This window comes from Polyodon spathula, chromosome 24, assembly GCF_017654505.1.
Source record: "Polyodon spathula isolate WHYD16114869_AA chromosome 24, ASM1765450v1, whole genome shotgun sequence".
Lineage (NCBI taxonomy): Eukaryota > Metazoa > Chordata > Actinopteri > Acipenseriformes > Polyodontidae > Polyodon > Polyodon spathula.
In genome coordinates this window covers 14,215,647-14,236,280 of record NC_054557.1, presented here as the reverse complement: position 1 = coordinate 14,236,280, position 20,634 = coordinate 14,215,647, and the positions used below count along the sequence as shown (strand labels likewise).

The following is a 20,634-nucleotide window of genomic DNA, read 5'->3' as shown; positions in this document are numbered from 1 at the left end:
TTATTGCGAGAATGGAGCACAGGTGGGTCTTGACTTTGTTCAGATACATTTGTATTCTGCTGATGCTACGACCCCCAGAATGAGGCTGCCATTTGAAAAACCTCGATGGCTTCATGAACTGACTCTTTATTCAGGTTCTTGAAGTCAATCACTGCATGCATAAGGCCATGGGATCGTTTTTAGAATCAGCAATGACGACAAGTTTATAAAAAAGATTGATAGCCAAGCCGCCAGCACACGTCAAATATTTCACCCTGATGTAGATCAGTCAAATGATGATTACAGGTCATGTGCCTTTTCTCAAGCAACAGGTATAACAGATATGCATTTTTAATATGTGTTAAGGAAAAGGAGTACAAATTAAAGGTATTATGCAAGGATTATTGGTATTTAGTAGGCTGTGATATTAATCAACCTGTAAAATACTACCCCCATGGGTAATACAATTACTAGGTCTTACAGGCCAGTGTAAAGAAAAATAATTGCTTATAATGGAACTACAGAAAGTACAATAAGCCAGGATTAAAGCATGGGACTATTGCTTTTTTGTTTTCTTAGCAGTCTAGCTACATTACGTTATAATAGAAACAAACCAAATTGCATTCCATATGAAAAATGTTAATCACAAAAACACTTTTTTGTTATGTAACTGTTTGAAATTATATATATAATATCCCAGATGTACACAACAGGTTTAAAGGTTTTATTTCAGGATGTTTTGGACAAAAGCCCTTCTGCTGTTATACCTTCTTTCAAACATATATATATATATATATATATATATATATATATATATATATATATATATATATATATATATATATATTAGCAGCATTTTTTTCTTTTTTTCTGCATGTTTTTTCAAACTTCTTATTTCACAACATTGTTCAAGTTCACCTGAGGATCCTATGAATCTTTAAACACTATATATAAGATTTATTATATATATATTAAGTCCTCTGAAGGAGAACAGAAATTAGAGACATTAAAGAAAAAGAGAGAGAAATAGAGAAATAACTGGCGACGACGAGAGTGTGTCTCAGACCTTCGGAAACTTTGAAAGGGACCTGCCTGCCTGCCGGCCTGCCTCCCTGCCTCCCCGTCTCCCTGCCTGCCTGCCTGCCTGTGTGTGAAGTGTCTCTGCCTCTCTCACAGAGTTCAGGTCCTTGCTCAGGAGTGCCCATTGGAGCAGCAGCCGCACAGGGGAGGTCAGCAGTGTCTGAGGTGAGCATCGAGCAGCAAGGCAGCAGCCCAGCCCGGCTTGTGACTTTGATTTTTGATTGTATTTGTTTAAAATATACAAAGTCCTGTATTAAGAATACACGCAGTCAGATTCATCCACTTTGGGTTTATTGAAGAGTTCAATTTAAACTTTTTTATCCAAATGTTCTGTAATAACATTTTTGGGGGATGTTCTTTATATCCTCTTCAATAGCCTCAGGATTCATGACTTTCTGCTTTCATGTGTTTTCTTGTAAAGTTTCCCATAGTAAATAAGCACAGTAATGTTTGCAATTCTGTAACCCATGCTTTTCCAATGGTTGTACAATGCATTACTACAGTTTATCTTGCTTTGCCATGCTGTTAATATGCTTCACCACACCTCATTGTGCTTTACAATGCTTACATATTCGTTGCCATGCTTTCACTATGCTTTATTACACTTTGCTATGCTTTTACTATGGATTTATACTTTATATTGAATGGTTTCCATAGTTTGAAGGAGACCAAGTGGAAATGTGTTTGTATTGTCATACACTTATTTGCATGTTTAAATTACAGAATATTTATTTATCTTCCAAGTTGCAATTCTCTTTGCACTATGTCACAAACCTAGTAAGAAGCAACTAAAACTGCCTCTTTTACTCCATACCTTAACCCTTTATCGAGACATTACCTCTATTGGAAAAGCTCACATTCAACAGGCGTTGAGTTCTTAATGTAAAACGTTTAAGAAGGCTGCTTTATATTATGCTGAATAAGATGTTTTATGGGAACTGTCCTTTTATATATATATATATATATATATATATATATATATATATATATATATATATATATATATATATATATATATATATATATAATATATATTACTTTTCGTGAAAAGCATTAGGTACATCATTTAAAAGCATTAACAAACAACATGGGTTATATTTTACTAATCTAAACAGCTGTGCATCTTAATAAATCTAACATTTGAAAAACAGTTTTTAGGTGAGCCTGTTTTCGCTGCATTGTTGTCGCATGTAGTATTGTTAATACACAATATGTCAATACAATCTAAATCACTCCTGAAAGATTCATGATTCATGATAAGTTGAATAGCGACGGTATTAAGATCTACCACTGTTTAGATCATTAAAATAGACCCCGATTGGTCATGTTTGATTACAGTACCGTCAACAGGCTGCACAGTGTTGTGTTGGTTTGTATTAAATCATCCTGTAGTGAGAATGAACACCAAGTTAACCTCTGACTCCAGAGATGAACTTTCGCTGAAGGGGAAATGAAAGCCACATTGATTTTCTTTTCACTTTTCATTTTCTTTCACTCCGGCAGTAACTGCAGTACATATATCCCTTAGTGCGGTACTGTGGTATCAGATGTGGGAATGACAGCTGAGGTATGACGTTGACTTCATTGCGGGCTTCTGCTGTTTATACAAAGGACAAATGAGTTGTCAGCAGCTTTCCTGTTAACCCTTTCTGGGTAACTGGAAGCATAACAGCACACACATATGTTCTTCTCAGCCTGGAATCAGCTTGATTATCTTGTCTGGTTTCATTGGCTGGTTTCACTGGCTGGTTTCACCGGTTGGTTTCACTTGCTTAACAGGAGCTATCCCAGTTGAATTCAATTAAGAAAAACTGCACTCAGGTTATTATCCTGCTTTGTGGCAGAAGTGAATGAACATGAATTGGCAGGCATGTGCTGGCACTGGATCTTACCACTGCACTGACCCTTTGGTTGATCATGCCTTTGTATTATATATTAATGATGAATTTTCCAGGAACAAGAACATGAATTTGAGCACTCAGATGTAGCCAGTAACCAAAGATGAATCTACCTTTTATATACCCACCTTTGGCTTGAATAGATACAGGGAGTTGTATGTTATATTCATTTCAATGATTTTTTTCTTAACCCAGGTATAACTATGAAGGTGTGTGGAGGGTTTCCCTGGATCCCAGAGCTGGTGGCGCTCATCTGGATGTTAAACATGGCTGGCTCTCTAAATCCAGACGACCCCAACGTGTGTAGCCACTGGGAAAGGTAACTGTGTAAGAGAGTCCAACTTAATATAATAGAATGAGTGGACCTCATAATAAACAGGACCCAGAGTTAGACAAGCAGGTCTTTTAATAAATCTGTACTTTAAAGTTTAACATTTTTTAAAGTAATCATAGTCAACAAAATTGTTCCATACATTTTCTTCGCCATGCACATCCAGTCTGAAATGTGCATTCTTTAGCAAGCATGCATTTTTATTCTAAAATAGGATATCTGTGCTACACTAGGTTAAATACATCTTTGTTTGCAAGCCATGCTTTTAGACCAACTTGTGCTTCCTGAGTCATTTCACCTGGAGAGGGATATTGTCCCAACCCCTTTCCTGTCAATAACGAATCAGCTGCTTCCTCTATTGAATGACATGTTTTGTCCCAGAAGACACTACAGGGTTGACATGACCAAGGAGGTAAAGCAGTTACTGACTTCCTGGAAAGCAAAGGCAAGCAAACTGAGAGCTTTCTTTAACCCAGTGCATTGGCAGATGTCTGTTTTAAACCAGCAGACAATACAGTTCATTCTGCTTGAGAAGCAAAGGGAGTTGTTGTAGCTCCAGCAGTAACTTTTCTGGGACAAAGCAGAAGGGTGGAAACTATTCCCATTGCATGCAGAAGGTATTGATTTTCCAAGGAGAAGTCCCCAGCAAGCAGAGATACAAATTAAACTCCCTGACTGATTGATCACAGAGCTCAGATGAGAATAAATCTCAGGCATGCCCATCGCTGTAATAATGATGTTGTGTTTGGACATGTCAGTTGTGAAAAATATAGAGCAATAATTGCTGGCTCCTTATGCAAAAAAGATAACCTGAGATATATGGCATGCAATATTCTCCTCTCTTGGTCTGAATAATGAAATATTTAAAAGAGAGTAGGAGGAAGCCTCTAAAGACAGACTGGCTGTATAACAAGTGAAAAAAGTTTTGCTTTGAGAATGTCATTGTATTATTTTATTGTTGCATAAATGTGGAGCTTTCTGTGGCATGCAAACTGCATTAAAGTGTCTCTCTCTCTCTCTCTCTCTCTCTCTCTCTCTCTCTCTCTCTCTCTCTCTCTCTCTCTCTCTCTCTCTCTCTCTCTCTCTCTATATATATATATATATATATATATATATATATATATATATATATATATTCTAGACCCAATTATGATCAAAACTACATTACAGTTAGCACCATGTCACAAATCTTGTTAGAAGCAACTCCCTGTAAAAGCAGCACCTTTATTCTACACACATGTAACCGCTCATGTCGTTATTAGCACTGAATTTGCCTCTGCCTCTCTGTTTTGAGTGCAGCTATGCAGTGACTGTCCAGGAGTCCTACGCTCACCCCTTTGATCAGGTTTACTACACCAGATGCACGGACATTCTGACCTGGTTTAAATGCACCAGACACCGGTGAGTCCTAACTGTGCTGTATGTAGAGATGTACATTCTGATCTGGTTTAAATGCACCACACTCCGATGAGTCCTGGCTGTGCTGTATGTAAGCTATACATTCTGACCTGGTTTAAATGCACCACACTCCGATGAGTCCTGACTGTTCTGTATGTAGAGCTATACATTCTGATCTGGTTTAAATGCACCACACTCCGATGAGTCCTGGCTGTGCTGTATGTAAAGCTATAAGTAGAATCTGTTTTTTTTTTTTTTTATATTAAACTCATAATCACTGTTTCCTTCCTTGCTTGTCTTTGCACAAAATGAAACTTTGACTCACGTCTCACACCCCCCCTCAACCCCCCCCCCCCCCAACCCCCCCACCAGGTAGAGGTATGAGGTAGAGATATGATTCAGTGTGTCCTTGAATCTTTACAATTCAGACACACTTGTACACTATATGGATAGCAGACGATGACGAATGATTGCTGCCTTCTGGACATGTTTGCAATATACAGTGCTATCCCTGGAGACCATATCACCCCCCATAGCCTTCAGATAGTATTGGGTCATTACTCTGGGTAATGCTGTTTGTCAGTAAGCGATGCTGATACTGCATTTTGCATGATTTTTGTCTGTAGTCAAAATGACTAGTAGTAAGAGACATTTAAATCTATGAATTCACCTTTATTGGAGCTAGCAACATTATTACTGTTTGCTTTTACACTTTATTTAGGATTATTGCTGGATATACCTGATCCCTTCCAGTAGTGTCTGTCCATTTCTCTCCCATGGCCTACCTGGAATTAAACCTACAGAGCAGGCAGTATATAGACATCAGGGAGCAGAAGCTTTTGAAAAATCTGTAGATCAGTTGGTCGCGCCAAAGATAAAACTGAAATGGAAGTTCAAACTCTTTTAAAACATTCCATGCGTGCCCGGTGGTTGTCTTGCCCCTACGGCATGACACTGGAAAAGTTTTCCGCACAGGTGAATTTAATTTTTCTTCATCCTTATTGTAGCTTCCCCTCGAAGCCTGATGATAGAAGATTCCCCTCACTGTTTCAGAGTTCATGTAACCTTAGCTCAGGAGGAATGGGGCTGTCAGGGAGCCTTGGGGACTGGATTGCTGTGTTTCTGTAAAGGTGACAGGAATCCCATTGGAGGTTGGCAATCAAGGGCAAGCCACAGACTTTTCCTTTGTATCTGTTAGAGGATAAAGAGTTAGTGTACAGTGCATCGAAATGTAAATGCGGGTAACTGGAAGGGCAGATAAGAAGGGTTTTGAAATGCAGATCTGAGGTCAGCCCAAGGTTTCAGTGTTCTGAAAACTAAAACTACATCATCCTGGGACGTGACTTCAAACATTTTTTATTATTTTTTTTTTTAGAATCAGCTACAAAACAGCTTATCGACGAGGACTGAGGACGATGTACCGCCGAAGATCCCAGTGCTGCCCGGGATACTTTGAGAGCGGAGACTTCTGCATCCGTAAGTGATCCATAAGAAATCCTTTAGAGAAGTTAGGCTTCAGAACCTCTTAAGCGTGTTAGGTGCAGGATTTGAGTTCAAGTGTTGTTTTAAAAAGCTCTGAAATACGGTCAGAAAGGTTCAGATATACAATTGATTAAAGGGTTTTTTTTGTTGTTGTTTTTTTTAGCTAAATCTGTATTATTTATGTCCTCATGAATGCCACAGTAGTACAAATGCTGCAATATCTTGAGATGACCACAAGTAAATCAAACGGCATTCTCTTAATTGCATTCCAAGTTAAATGCTATTGTAATCAGAAAGTTCAATACTTGACCAAACCTCTGACCTTACTGTGCACCTAATCCCTGCACCTGATCATGTCATTATATTGAAATGTCTAGTAAGAGGGACAGAGAGAAAATAAACAGGGCTTTAGACCCTGCTCCATATTAGCAAATACAGCAGTGATTAATATTCTGCACATGTCAATTTTCAAAGCAAACATCTCAGTGCAGTCCTTTTCTGATGCAAGAGTGGAATATCACGACTTCATAAAGAACAGAACTTGGATGTCACAGATTATGAACTGTTTATTAATTATGACATGTTTAATGTGATCATGCATGACCTCTGTCTGTGTTTCTCTCAGTGTACTTGATGTGTACATAAATAATAATGCTCGCTCATACAAATGAATACCTGACAACCATTGCTGTTCTTGTCAAATTAAAAGTGCTTCTGTCTTTTCCTTAAAAGAAGCTTTGGTATTGCTGTCCTTTGTTCGAGGGGGGTTGTGAATTTTTCTCTTCAGTTTAGAGAGTGTTTTAAACACGAGAATAATTAACAAACCTCATCAAGATATATAAAAAAAAAAATCATTTTTTTGTAGGAAAGAAATAGCAGGTGTTCAACTTGGCACAGGATCTGTACATTTTAGTAACCCCGCTATGCCCTTGATTCACTGTTTTATATACTAACCAGCTGTCCAATCAGCAGCAAGGTCGTTTAGTCATTAACCAATAGAAGATAAGCACTCTGAACACATTAAGACATGCGTAACCGATGGTTTATTCTTGTGATATACTACAGGGGCCACTGTTGAATAGGGATCCCTGTGTGATACACAGATAGAAACAGGCTTTACTGTGGCAGTTATTATTTCAATTACAGATGACTCGTTCAGCGCAACTTCATTTATTCCACCAGACCCCAGAATCAGTGACCAGTGAGGAAAAAAAACCTAAATAAAACGCAGAACTCCATTTGCAATGGAACAGGCTTTGCTTATTCTTGATGTTGTTGACAAATATGAGTTATATACCCTAGATGCTAAACTCTAAATACATTTCCTTCCCTTGAAAAATAGCCCTGAGCGGAAGACGCGGTACAAACCTTTTTTCTTTCTTCGTTTCTTTAGGTTGTACAAAGCTTTAATAAAGGCTCTTGGTTATATGCGCCCTGGAGGATTATTCTGAAAACAAAGAGAGTCATATACTTTACTGTGGAGACCTGTTACCAGACGCGGTGCTGCGCAGTGATTCTCAAATGATGCTCGTGTGTTTTCTTAATGATAAGTGCTGTCGACAGGTCTTTTGTTGTCCAATTCTATAAGCACAAGCTAATTGAATAGGTCCCTTTAAATGGGAGTCAGGTGGAAGTAGCTTTTCATTTACCAAATGGATTTTTTCTTTTTCTGAGACAGTAGAAAGATTTTATTCATGGGGGGCCTCTTTTAATCTTGTTTTGATCATGCAATTGCTTGCCCATCCTCCGCCACAGGTCAGCTGGTGTGGTGAATGTCTGCTGCAGATCGCAGTGCACAATGCAGTTTAGTGGAAAGAGAAATGCTGTGTGAGGAATACAGTGTTTTTCTTTACAGACAAGCTGGACAGGCCTTCAGTGCTGTTATCTGGGGCACATTACTTTGTAGGGAGCTTCTCTTATAAAAGTCTTCCACGGTATATTCTTTGCTGCTGTGTCATCATGCTTTCCTCATTGCTGTACTCTGCACTTATTGTTGCTTACCCTGGTCTGCCATGTTCATTGATATTCTTTACATAACTTCTTATTTTGTTTCCTATGCTTTACCATGCTTTCACTACGCTTTATTACACATTGCTGTGCTTTTACTGTGGAAAACGTTTATAAGGAGAGTTCAATGTTTTTTGTGTTTTCACTCAGTTTATTTCAGTTAAAAGGTTCAAAACCTCATCTCCTTAAATGTGCTTTTCATTGGAGGAGATTAAAACTTGTGATACACTGAAATGCAGTGAAATGCTGTTTTCAGAAACAACACCTGAGTGTTAGTTAGTGTTAACATAAGTGTTCTTCTCTCAACACCAGCCACGGTCTTACAACCCTTAAGTGACAGTGGCTTCTGAAAGTGGCCGATAAGCTTTTGCTTAGGAAGACAAATATTTTTGTTTCCTTTTTCCGAGTTTGATCCCAAAATTGTTTTGCAACTGCTTTCCAGAGCATTCCAGCCTTCTCAGTGTAACTACCTGAGCCTTAGGTGACCTGAGTTTTAAAATCCTATGCTGGTTACATATTGGCTGGGATATTAGGTATTTTGGTGGGGTAGCGCATTGCCCTAAACAGAATTGTTTGGCTGATTGCTTGTTAGTGTGCATTGCAGTTGCTGAAGTACAGATATTATTAACAGAGATTTATCGGCACCCCTGGCATGGCTGATTATCACTGTGAAGCACTGGTCAATGTGGACCCTGTGGCTATCCCAGACCTCCCCTCCTCCAGTGGGTTGAGGAACAGATGTGGCCCACTATGGGTCCTGCGACGGGGGTTAGGGTGGAGGGGTGTAGAGCAGGCTGATCAATAATGTAATCACGGAGCATTGATTTGGGTGGGATGTCTGAACTGAACCAGAAGGTATTTAGTTAGTTTGTATTTGTTTTTGTATTTATTATCACTAGCCTTTGAGTGCAGTGTGTCACAGTTTTATTGTACTCATCAGTTTGTCATTTCGTCTGCTGGTTTGTAGTTCACCTGTACAGCATGGTTGGAGTAAGCAGTAATGCAGCACGCTCACTGTGTATGCATTATGCACCGTATACAGAAGATTAAAATGACCCTAAATGAATGTGTTACAAGGAGCCCATTCTGCTGTCTGTGCTGTCCCCTGCGCCGTGTTATTTTTTTCACTGATCCCAGCAGTTTGAGGGGATTAAATGATTTGTCAAGCAAGGACTGTTTTGCATAGAGACAGTTTTGAAAGCACTCCTTTTCTCAATCACAATCTGTCCAAATTGACAAATATGAAGTGTCTTGTTCCTTCCATTTAAGAGACTGCTGTCACCTGGTTATTGTTTGAGTTTTTCAAACTCTGTAGTTGAGTTGCAAAACCAAAACGCTGATCAAATAAAAACATGTTCACAGTGCCTTCACTCACAGATTGTTTAACTCTCTGTACTCCAATATATTCTCTCATTACTTTCTATTTTGGAATCCCTAGGTTGCAATGGAAACTCTAAAAATAGAACAAAAGCTGCAATCACAGAAAGATGAAAGGAATTCTGATAAGAGGCACAAAAGCCTATACAATGTGTAGATATTCCAGTTCTTTACCATACTTAGCCATGGCTTTCACCAGTCTGCCCATACCTTGACGTGCTATACAATGCTTCAATGTTCTTCAGCATTCTTTCACACTACCATGCCTGTCCTATCATAGAACTAGGGAAAATCCATATACTAAAAACTGAACGGCAATCACAAATTACTTTTACTTGCAGCTTCTTTGATAACATCTTTTGTACAATGATGACAATGTAGTTTTTTATGTAGATTCTTATGGAGCTGAGCTCATTTTAAGATAAGCAGTTAATTCATGAGAACTAACTTTAGTGGGCAGATTTGAGTTTTTCATTCAAACTGGCCTTTTAATGTCCCATCCTTATTCAGCATTTTGTTTTATCTGCTTTAGTGCGGCCTTTGGCTTCCAGTAATTGTTGCCGCTGTGTTTCTTTTTGCATGTTAGTCACAAAATGGAATGTAAAATGGAATGAATTGAACCAAGTTTGCTTCTTTCATCGGATATTACTGATTTAAGCTAAAAAAAAAAAGAGGAAATGTCAAATTTTTCCACTATCAAAATTGAAATGTTTTATGCTTTAAACGCTTTGAATTTTCTGGGTAGCCTTATTGATTTAGAACAGTCTGTGAAACATTTGTTATTTTAAATCAGAAAAAAGAAAAAAAAAGTTTTTTTTAGCAGTAGGAATTAATAATCTGCCTGTGAGGTGCTAATGCTATAAAATCTGCTGATATTATTTGCCTAGCTTAACATTATTGCCACCAGTGCATTTATGGGATTAGTGCGGTCTAGCTCAGGAGAAAGACATTGCTGCAAAGTTTTGCTTGATGCGGTGTGTAGAGGCCTTAAGACATATATTCAGACAAAACCCTTGTGTTAATGCTTTCTTACAGTAAGTGTGCTTTCTCAATACGAAACAGTTAACTTGGCACACTTAAGTAAGCACAGTTTATGAATATGGGAATTAGGAATAATTAGTCTTGCATTTATCACAGTTATTGATATGCAGTCAAGAATATCGCTGTAATACTATCTATCCTTAAATATAAATTTTACAGGCAAAACATTCTAATAACACTAAAAGCCACAGACTTTGGTTTCCTGTAATAATCTGCTGTCAGTATTAGTTTAGTTTGAAAGTGGCGTCGTGGTGACATTAAGGGTTTTGACCTCAGCTGGCCGTGCTTTAGAAAGACCTTGTGCTGTGCCTTCCAGCCTATTTCCCCTCGCTTGTCCCATTATAATAAAGCATGGCGGTGATAAGAATCTCAGCTTACTGTTTCAGTTCTCATCACATGACAGGAGCAGCCTGTTAACCCTGCTGCATGACCTTGGCTATGGAGATATAATTCATGCTAAATGCATTTTCTACCAAAGCTGGCACAGAGGCAGAACCCCATGTAGGTCACTTTATTACCAGCTTGATTCAAACTAGGAACTGCTAGCAGAGTCCTGCTGGGAATGCTAATGTTGCAGAAATCAATAGGCCACCATAATGGACAATAGGAATGATCAAGAAAACTGCACTCTTAGTAAATACTTGGGTACCTCTGGTTGTTTCATTAAGATATCATCATGACAAAGCGACAGGGGATCAGATTAAGAAGGGTTTACAACAGTTTTCTGTATTTAAAGGCTGCATAAGCAAGTGGTTAAACAGGTCAATGTAATAAACTGATATGTGACAATGAACTAATAATGAAATATTTACAGCAGTGGATGTCTTGGTATTTCATGTGCAGTGAGTGTCAATAGTTTGTTTCATACATTTAGCATGCAAATCCTACCGTATACACTTTCTAGCTGTTACAAGGTTACAAGCCACTTTTTCTAGCTGCAAACAGAACATGAAAGGGGTAAAGTATCTCTTTTGTGTAAATAAACACATCACAGATCAACTTTGCATGGTGAGATTCTGTTGAATGATTTTGGCAATCTGTGATTGGGGTGAAAGGTTGGTTAGCACGTTCTTTCTCATGTTGCATGCGGTGGATGGTGGGTGGAAGGCACTAACAAGCTCTTTTCTTCCCTGCCTGCAGCTCTGTGTGTGGAGGAGTGTGTCCACGGAAGGTGTGTGTCTCCTGACACGTGTTTGTGTGAGCCAGGCTGGGGAGGCATCGACTGCTCCAGCGGTGAGTGATCATAGAGGATTCTCCTTCATACCCTCATTAAGGTTTACCATAGTAAAAACATAGCAAAGGGCAATAAAGCACTGCTAAACATTATAAAACCCAGAGCGGTGTGATAAAGCACATTTAAAGACATGGCTAACCATTTTGCCATAAATACATAGTTTTAAAACCAGAATGTTCATCAGTAATGTATGATCTTTATCAATTGAAGTCATTCCAGGACATAACTGAGTGTACATAGTTTTTGTGATTGTCCATCACTGCCTGTGTGTACAAGTAAAACCCCTGATCAACTAATGAAGTGGACCTTGAAGCGTTAATGCTGTTCTGATAAGACAGTTCTAGTAAGAACATAGATCCATTATGTATCAAAATACAGAGACATGCTCACAGTATATGAGAGCTGCTGTTTAGATATTCCTGTAAAAAAAAAGACAAGTGGACATGCAGCTCTGAAAGACTTCTACATATACCTTTAAACGCACTTATCCAGTTGCAATGAAACTTGTTTGATCTGTTTTGGACTTTCTTCACTGAGAGGAATGAATACTGTGGTTTTCTCCTGTGTTTAATTCTGTTGCTGGCTGCTTGTGCTTAATTCCTTTGGAAAAAACCACGCTCTGCTCTAAACTATTTCATGAATATGGATGGGGTGGGGCTGTCCAGCAGCATTTGGTGAGAACAGTTCAGATCCACAGGAGTAGCCTTTATCATTATTAGGAGCATAGTCTCATCTGGGCAGTCAGAGTAATCAATGCATAGCAGAAACACATAGCTGTCCGACCCTGTAGAGTGATTGCTCTTGCCCTCCTCCAGGGCTTGTTTCTGAGCTTTTATTGCTGTCTTGGGAAAAGGCAAAGGGAAAAAGATCCTGAGGTCAAACACATTTTTTAAGCAATCAGCTAAATAAAGCGTGCATGTTGAGAATGGACACTGAAGGTGAAGTACTGACTTGTCATTAATATTTCTTTAAGTAGAACAAGTCAACAAAACAACTTCACTTGAGCCCAGCTCCCCAGCCTGGCTGTGTTCCGTTGCTAATTCAGGATTGGTTTTGTGGTTTGACCGAATGCAGTTAAATTCTAATGACTAATTCATAGCGTCCTGCATTCCTTTTCTTATTAAAATGGTTTTGATTTGCCAGAAGGTATAATGGAACCTTTCAGTACAGTGAGCTTTGCTTTTGTCATGAGAACATTTTCATAATGTGATTGGTGATGCTTCTTGCAATTGCTTTTTTTTAAAAGCATTCAATCCTTTATGAATGGTCTTCCTTATTTCATGTATTTGTTACTATTTTTCTTTTAATAGTTTTAAGATATGTTTTAAGGAATATGTTGAGCTGTTTATTTATTTATTTTTTTAAAATTCACTTTTAATAAATTAAATCAATTCATTAGACCTTTTTTCCCCACCGTTTGACAGATGGTTTATTAGTTTATTCACATTTTTAAAGAGAATGTTTTTAAAGAAAAAAACATCCTTAAAAAATATTCCTTAAAACAGTCTTAGGTTTTGTGAAAAGTCCCAAATCAAAGTTTGTACTAAAATTCTGCACACACAGTGGTTGATTCCTTCGATTCCTAGACAAAAGTTTATGATGCACGTATAACTTTAATATCATTTACCAGGATCTCAGTCGTAAGCAGTGTGACTCAACACACAGAAATGGCAAAGAATACATTTGTTTACCATATTGATTATTATGAACAACAATAAATAGAAGCAAAACTTTTATGTTGTAAAGACACAGTGTATTCTGCTAATTCTCATTATTAAAACATAGGGCTGTGGTTGAGATAGAAATATTATTCCTAACTTTTATTTCCATACTGGGCAAGTTTCCAATGATTTTCATTTATGAGCTTTCATCTATAAAATGAGGAACGTGAGTCAATTTCTAAATGAAATCTGCCCTGTTTCCTTTGATAAATGCTGCATCTGGACGGATTTCGTTTTGTATTCTAAATGTAAGTTCTTGCTATGCCAGTGTTAATAATCTTCTTATTCGTTTAAGTGTGTTTCGTTGTTACAGGATACTAATTGTTTTTAGGATTGACACCAGTTATTTTATTCTGAGGTGTACTGAAAGCTAACATTTCAGTTTTTAAATATTCTGCAGGTTATCTGAAGCACAGTATTTATTTAACATTAGCATCTCAGTAAATGCATTGCAGTCCTGTGTGTGTGTGTGTGTGTGTGTGTGTGTGTGTGTGTGTGTGTATATATATGCATTCTTTGTGAATACGCTAACGACCCACTTTTTTCTGTTTGCGACCTAAATCTGTTTATAAAAAAATTAATTTTTCCAGATAGTTCCCCTTTTGCTAACAATGCCTTGAGTGCCACACAGGACTAGGTAATGGTGCAGATTGCTGAACAGTGAAGCGCTCCTTGTCACTATAGGTACCTGTGTTTTACTGCATGCTGCTGTACATCTGCCATTGCCTGCAGGCATCCTCTTGATTTCACACTGTTAATCAGCAGCACGATTCGCATTTCGCACTGAAACAATAGAGCAGCGTTTATTGGCTATTGACCTACGTCCTAGTTTTAAATCAAGGGCGATTTTGGCTGAGAGTATATCTGAGTTTAAAAAATAATTAATAGCTGAAATACTAAGACCAAAATGCACTGTGTATTTATGGAATCTTGTAAAAGTTTTGGGAGCTATATCGCCTGTGAAAAGTTTGCTGAGTGCTCCTGGCCCCTGGAAAGACGGGGATCATGTATTTCTTCTGTCTCTGTTGTGCTGCTCTAATAAACACTGCTCCATTCGCAGAGCTCTGCACTGACAATCCTTACGGCATCAACCAGCCAGCACACAGAGCTGCAAATTCAAAGGGAGCTTTCCGTTCAGATTCTGGTCCTTTTCTAATGTGGCTGGACTGCGCAGACCCTAGTCTAATAACCCTGGACTGAGCGGACAGCTGCTTGAAGCTGGATTCCTCTGGGCTGTAGCTGAACTCTATGAGTAAGATGCACTGGCAGGTTTCTTATAGGAAGCAAAAACACTTAAATAGTCATGAGTAAATGTACTGTGGCGCATTAGCTTTACAGACCAGCCTGACCCCCTGAAGCAGTCTTGAAGGGATCTGTAGGTGAATACTGGGGGTTGGTTTTGAGTGTGTTGCTACCTAGCTTAGAATTCCAGAAGCCAATCTGCCACCAGGATCAAGGGAGAGATGAGGCAGGATCAGCTTATGCAATATAAGAGCGCATTTCTGCACACTAAAGCATCTCAATTCTGTGACTTTGCTGAGAATCTGAGCTTCAAAGGGGTAGGGTTTATACACCTAGATATGGCCATTTTTTTGTTTGCAAGCCTTTGAAGTTTTAGTTACTGAGTTAAGAAGGTAATTAAAGCAATGCCTCGTGTAGCTACAGAGGAGTCACTGTAGTCTGACAGCCTTCTGAATTACCCTGATTAGATGTGAAACTTCAGTTAGTTTGACTACCGCACAGCAGATGGAGTCTAAACTAACCATGCTCCAATAACAACAGGACATCGAGTCCTTACTGGGGTGAGTGCTGTGTCCTTTCGCAGGAAATCAAGCATGTTTCACGCATAATAATGGAGAGGTTAACCACAGCGATTGAACTCCTGCAAAACCCCCTGAGTTTCCAAGGTGGCTGTTTTTTATTTTCTCCTGTTACCCAGGATAGGGAAAAGGTTGGTTGAAAGGCACACAGTCTAGTAGCTCTCTTTCACTCACTATATCAGCATGTCATTTATAAAAAAATGAGTGATGGAAAGGGCAGGCCTGTTAGGGTTTGATAGGATAGACTGGAAGAATATTTTGCAGCCCCCTGGCAATTTGCACACCTGCTGGTGGTCAGATCATTTATCAGTGCTGTTCTTGAGCAGATGGTGCCATTCCAGGCACTAACATGCTTATTACAGCCATGTAGACGGGGCCGGTAAGGGATGATGATACACACTGTTCAACCTGATCGGAAAATACTGATGGCTTAAACAGCAGGCATCCTGTTAATAAGATTGGAATGGCTTCTTAAACAAGGGAGTGCTCTTGTCCTCTGGAGTTCTGCTTCTTTGTAATCTCGAGGGAGCCTCATCTAGTCTTGCCCACTTTCTTCTTTCCTTATAATTAGGGCTGTATTTTTTTCACTGTAAAAATGACTTATTTCACTGTCTAAAAATAGGTGTTTCACGATTAAACACAAAATGTATTAAAGCAGAAAAAAGCATGTGAAATGTCCCTTCTTTTACTGGACAGCACAATTGTTAGCAGAAATATTTTCAATTTTTGATGCAACTGGTGTCTTTTTGATTGAGGGCATTTTAAGAAATCTTGCAGCTCTGTGCAGTGTGTTCAATCATTTACCAGAAGCAAACTAAACCAGCTGCCCGGTTCCTATGCAGTGTTAACTCAGGTATATCATAGAAATAGAGATACAACTGCCATTTAAATCCATGGCATAGCTGGAATTTGACTTTTAAAAGTATGCATGCAGTGTGAGAAGAATTTGTATTACTGTTCAGCTTTGCTTCAACCTATTTTTAAAGATCTCTGACAGGTTTTAGGTTGTTTTAAGTCTTGCACTTTATCTGCCCTTCAACCACTAAAAACTGAATTCCACAACCCTAAATAGCGGTATCCTGTTGAAATTCAGAACTGCATTTTTTTTGTACAGCGAATATTTCCAGGTTTAGTTCATCGTGTAGCTGTTTTCAGTGAGAAGGCAGTTCCTGTTTCTAACATTGCTCACTGCTCCAGTTTGAACTCAGTGTCCTTTTGTTTTTTCCTCTTGTTTTTCCCCCTGATAAGAAACAGCTTACTGAACTAATTCTTGGACGCCTCACAAAGTGAAGCAGTAATCATGGACTGCGCTTTTAACTCTAGCTGCGTTAGTGACAACACGCTCGCAGCCCAGTCCTTGCAGCCTGCCTGCTTCTCTTTATTGATTTTAGTTCAGCCCACCTGGGCATTTCAAATATGCATGTCCCTGGTTTTTAAATTACCTCTGTGCCATCGCAAGATTAAACCAGCCTTTCTTAATCTCAAAAACTGCAAGTAACATTGGCCTGAATTACCTCAGTGTAGTTTGGTAATGTTATTGCATTCAGGGTTCAGTTCCACTTTACATTGAGAGGGGTTTCTTGAGCGGAAACTGTAGTAAATGAAATGCATTACCACTGTAGTGCTGTGGGTTTGTTTCAATGAATCAGATTGCACAGCACAGGCTCTTGTAACCACCTCTTAACTCCCCACCTCTTAACAGATCCCAGAATCAAGTGGCAACAATATGATGTCAGTGTGCAAACCCTCATGCATGCAAAGAGTCAGAGCCATGAAGCTAAATGAGTGTTCTCCAAGTGTGGTGCACTTTTGCGCCATTAAAATCTATTGCTTCATGTGGTATTTGTTTTTATAATAAACACATCACTTTAATTTGTGTGTTTACTGTTACAGTTCTGTTAATTAGCACTGCAGAGTAAAGTCTTTTATGTTTTGGGAGTCTCAATGTTAAATAATTGGTCCATCCTCATTCGTGGCATCCCTTAGGCATCCTCCTCTATATACTGTACCTGCCCTTAGTGTGTCTCTCTCAGGAGGGTAATTCTGAATTTTAAACATCTTGCAAATAAATTTCTTAAACCTTTAGCTTTACAGGTATCAATCACTATCCCGGTGACACATAATTACTGTCGACTGGCTGACCCTTTTCTTTTCATCCTGCACTGGTTTGACCTTCTCTGTGTGAGAGTGTCAGTGTGCATGTACGTGTGTCAGTGTGTGTGCGTGTCTCAGTGTGTGTGCGTGTCTCAGTCTGTGTGCGTGTCTCAGTGTGTGAGTTGATTTTAACGGCAGGCAAAAAGAGCTAAGCTGGCAGAAACTATTTCATTCTGCCTTTGAGGAGCTGACTGTAAATGCATAGTAGTTTGCTGATAACATTTTTAAATGCAGGTCAGTCTCTCGGTCCACTGTGTCATTTACAAACTCTATGCAGTTTCATTTGTCTTGACATATACCAGATATGCCTGAAGGTCTTTCTTTTTGATAAAGAAAACAAACCTCTCAAGCTTAACTGCAAACGTTATATTACGGATGCAGAATTCATCTTGGGGGGGGGGTTCTTATCTTTCAAGGAGATGTGTGAATTATCATCCCTGTAATATTTCACAGTAATATTTCTTCTGTGTGTGTGTGTGTAAATATACATGATTGCTATGCAGATGAAGTCTGAGAGTAATGTTTCTACTGTGTGAGTGTGTGTGTGTTATACTGCAGTCTGTGGCTGTGATTTCATCAGTATGGTAATGTGTTCACTTGAATCCAAGACAGGCTCACATAGCTCTTTTCCAGGACATCTCATTCTCCCAATGTTTAAACGGTCGCCTCCTTCGATGGTGACACATATGTGCAGGACCAGGAAGGTGACAAGCATTGCTATAGACACATGCCTGTCACCACTCGCAGTTAAAATTTGGAAGTGATCGTCACAGCGGGTGTCTTTATCATGCAAAGCAATTCATGGTGAAGCTTTTATTGGGTGGTTTTTACAGGTGATTCCAATTCAGAACAATATGCTCCTCTGTATTGGAACACAGTGATGTCACTCTGCCCTCCTGTTGCGTTTCTATACAAAAGTGCGCATTCAGCTCCTTGAAAAGTCTGGGGTATGTTATTGCTCATGTAAAATGGCTTAATGTCAATACAAACACCAGGCACAGTAGTGAGCAGCACCAGACACGATTGCACGGTCTAACTGAACGCCTATGAAATGTTCTTCAGAATTCCCCAATCCTTTTTATGATTTGAATTCACTGACCATCCTTGTGTCATCAGTAAACTGTTTGATCACACAATGCCAGTGAAAGCACGCTATCTGTATGCCTGACACTTTGTAATGCATTATTAATCAGTCTTCCCTCCTGCCCCATTGCGGTGTCCTTGATCGTGCAAACAAGGTAGCGTATGAGCAGTCTCTTCCAGAACCAAGGCTGTACCTGTGATCTCATGATATTCAACCCTGGACTTAATTTGAGCTTTTCAGTGATTACAAGCTGTCCTGCGGGACATCGATTCAACACTGCTCTTCAACAAATCCCCCAACTGCTGACGAATTAACTTGCAGCCCTGCCAAGGCCAATCTAACTTTAACTGCTGTAGATTGTCCCATGTGCACCCGGGACCTGCTGATTGCAAACGTGATCTAGCTCCCATCTTATAGACAGCCAGTAAAACCTTTGAAGGCAGATGGGGAGGGTACCAGTTAAGCTGTATATTAAAAACTGTAAACAGATTCTTCTTCAAGTAAAGTGGATTTCAAGAAGCCATATGTCTCCCTACGTTATTTTAGACACTACATTTGTACTCCTATTAGGATGAAAAAAAAAAAAAGATTGGGGATTAGAATTACTAATTAGTCTTTGCTGTTACCAAGGTAGTGTGGGGCCTGGGAAATCTGCAGTGTTTGTGAATCACTGAACTGAAGGAGTAGAGTCTGTTAATACATTAATGGCATTTAATGGATAGATCAACTACTGAGTAATTAGAGATCTAGAAGGAAACAGAGGGGATGGGGGGGAGGGGGATTAACACAGAGGCAGGAGCTGAATCATTTTGTATTGCATGATCTGCACTGCAGTTTCATTCAGACGGATGGCTCACTGCTCTACATGCTTGGTACCCTGCTATAGTGTTCAAAAGTTATTACAGCACCTGTTTTATAAGGGCAGTAAATCCAGGGGCCTGTTCAGACCGTATTTAAACAGCTCAATGCCGATATAAAAGGACCAGTTCTATTGACAGTAACGTTTGTCAGGTTATGTCCGGTTTATTGTGCTGGGTCAGACAGATTTTAGATTCTTTCTGCTTCAATGTAAAAAATGCAGGTGTAGATGTAATGCTGTCAGGTGGATTCAATCTATTTAGACAGGATTTGCTCTGCATTTATTGGGATTAAGTGAAAGAAAGGTACAGCACTTTGATGTTTATCTCTTCCAAGTTCAAATCTGTGAAAACAAAAGGCCCTCAGCTTTTTAAAATGAAATTGCCTTGAAGATCAATGCGGTGCTGTTTAAAACCCCTGATAAACTGGTGAGATTATAATAAAAGCCATTTCCCTAGCAGAGTTCAGATAATCAATCCCCCGAGGTCAAGATAAACAACTTTCCTTTGCCTTCTTTCATTACATTAATGCAAACTTTAAAAGCTTCACAATTAAATTAAGTTCAGTGTCCTACAAGCGAGCGAGGGCCTGTGTGACATGATCTCAGGTTAGTGCTTCATGAGAAAAACAAATAGTATGCTGGCCATTTAAGTATATCATCCATAAGGTTAAACACTCAAAAGTAGGACTGTATTTTATTCTTGGTAAAAAATCTTATTTCACGGTCTAAACATAATTGCAAGATATTTCACAATTAAACATAATATTTATTGAAGCAGAAAGACACAGCGCTGTCAGTTTAAAATTAATCCTTGTCTCTGGAGTTATTAAACATCAGCATGTGAAACAATGAAAAGTATCATTTTTCACTAGCGTGGCGAGCCCAGGGTCTGAGCTGGAGCACAGTGGGGTTGTGTATACAGTCCAGCTTGTGTCTAATGAGGAGTATCTGGTTGAAGAATTCCCTGCTTGTATTGATCGCGGGCCAGGATCATCAAGGTCTTTAAGAAAGGACAAAGACACCGCTACTGTTACAGCTGATGCAAAATACATGAGTAAATAAATGACATGAATAATTTTTAATTTGATGTGAATGTGTTTGTGAACTCCAGTTAGGATACATTTTATGATGACAAAATTGGCCCACTGCGGGTCAGATAGACCTGAATC

General features: G+C 39.0%; 1 protein-coding gene across 1 annotated transcript in view; it reads left to right on the top strand.

The window, feature by feature from the left end:
- The first annotated feature begins 1,070 nt into the window (after nucleotides 1-1,070).
- LOC121299121 (multiple epidermal growth factor-like domains protein 11) overlaps nucleotides 1,071-20,634 on the top strand; it is a 57,639-nt gene continuing 38,075 nt past the window's right edge. Inside the window, exons 1-5 of the mRNA XM_041226681.1 lie at nucleotides 1,071-1,224; nucleotides 3,153-3,276; nucleotides 4,588-4,689; nucleotides 6,062-6,162; nucleotides 11,734-11,826. Coding sequence (XP_041082615.1) covers nucleotides 3,161-3,276; nucleotides 4,588-4,689; nucleotides 6,062-6,162; nucleotides 11,734-11,826 — 412 coding nt within the window. The 5' untranslated portion in view covers nucleotides 1,071-1,224; nucleotides 3,153-3,160. The remainder of the gene's footprint in view (nucleotides 1,225-3,152; nucleotides 3,277-4,587; nucleotides 4,690-6,061; nucleotides 6,163-11,733; nucleotides 11,827-20,634) is intronic.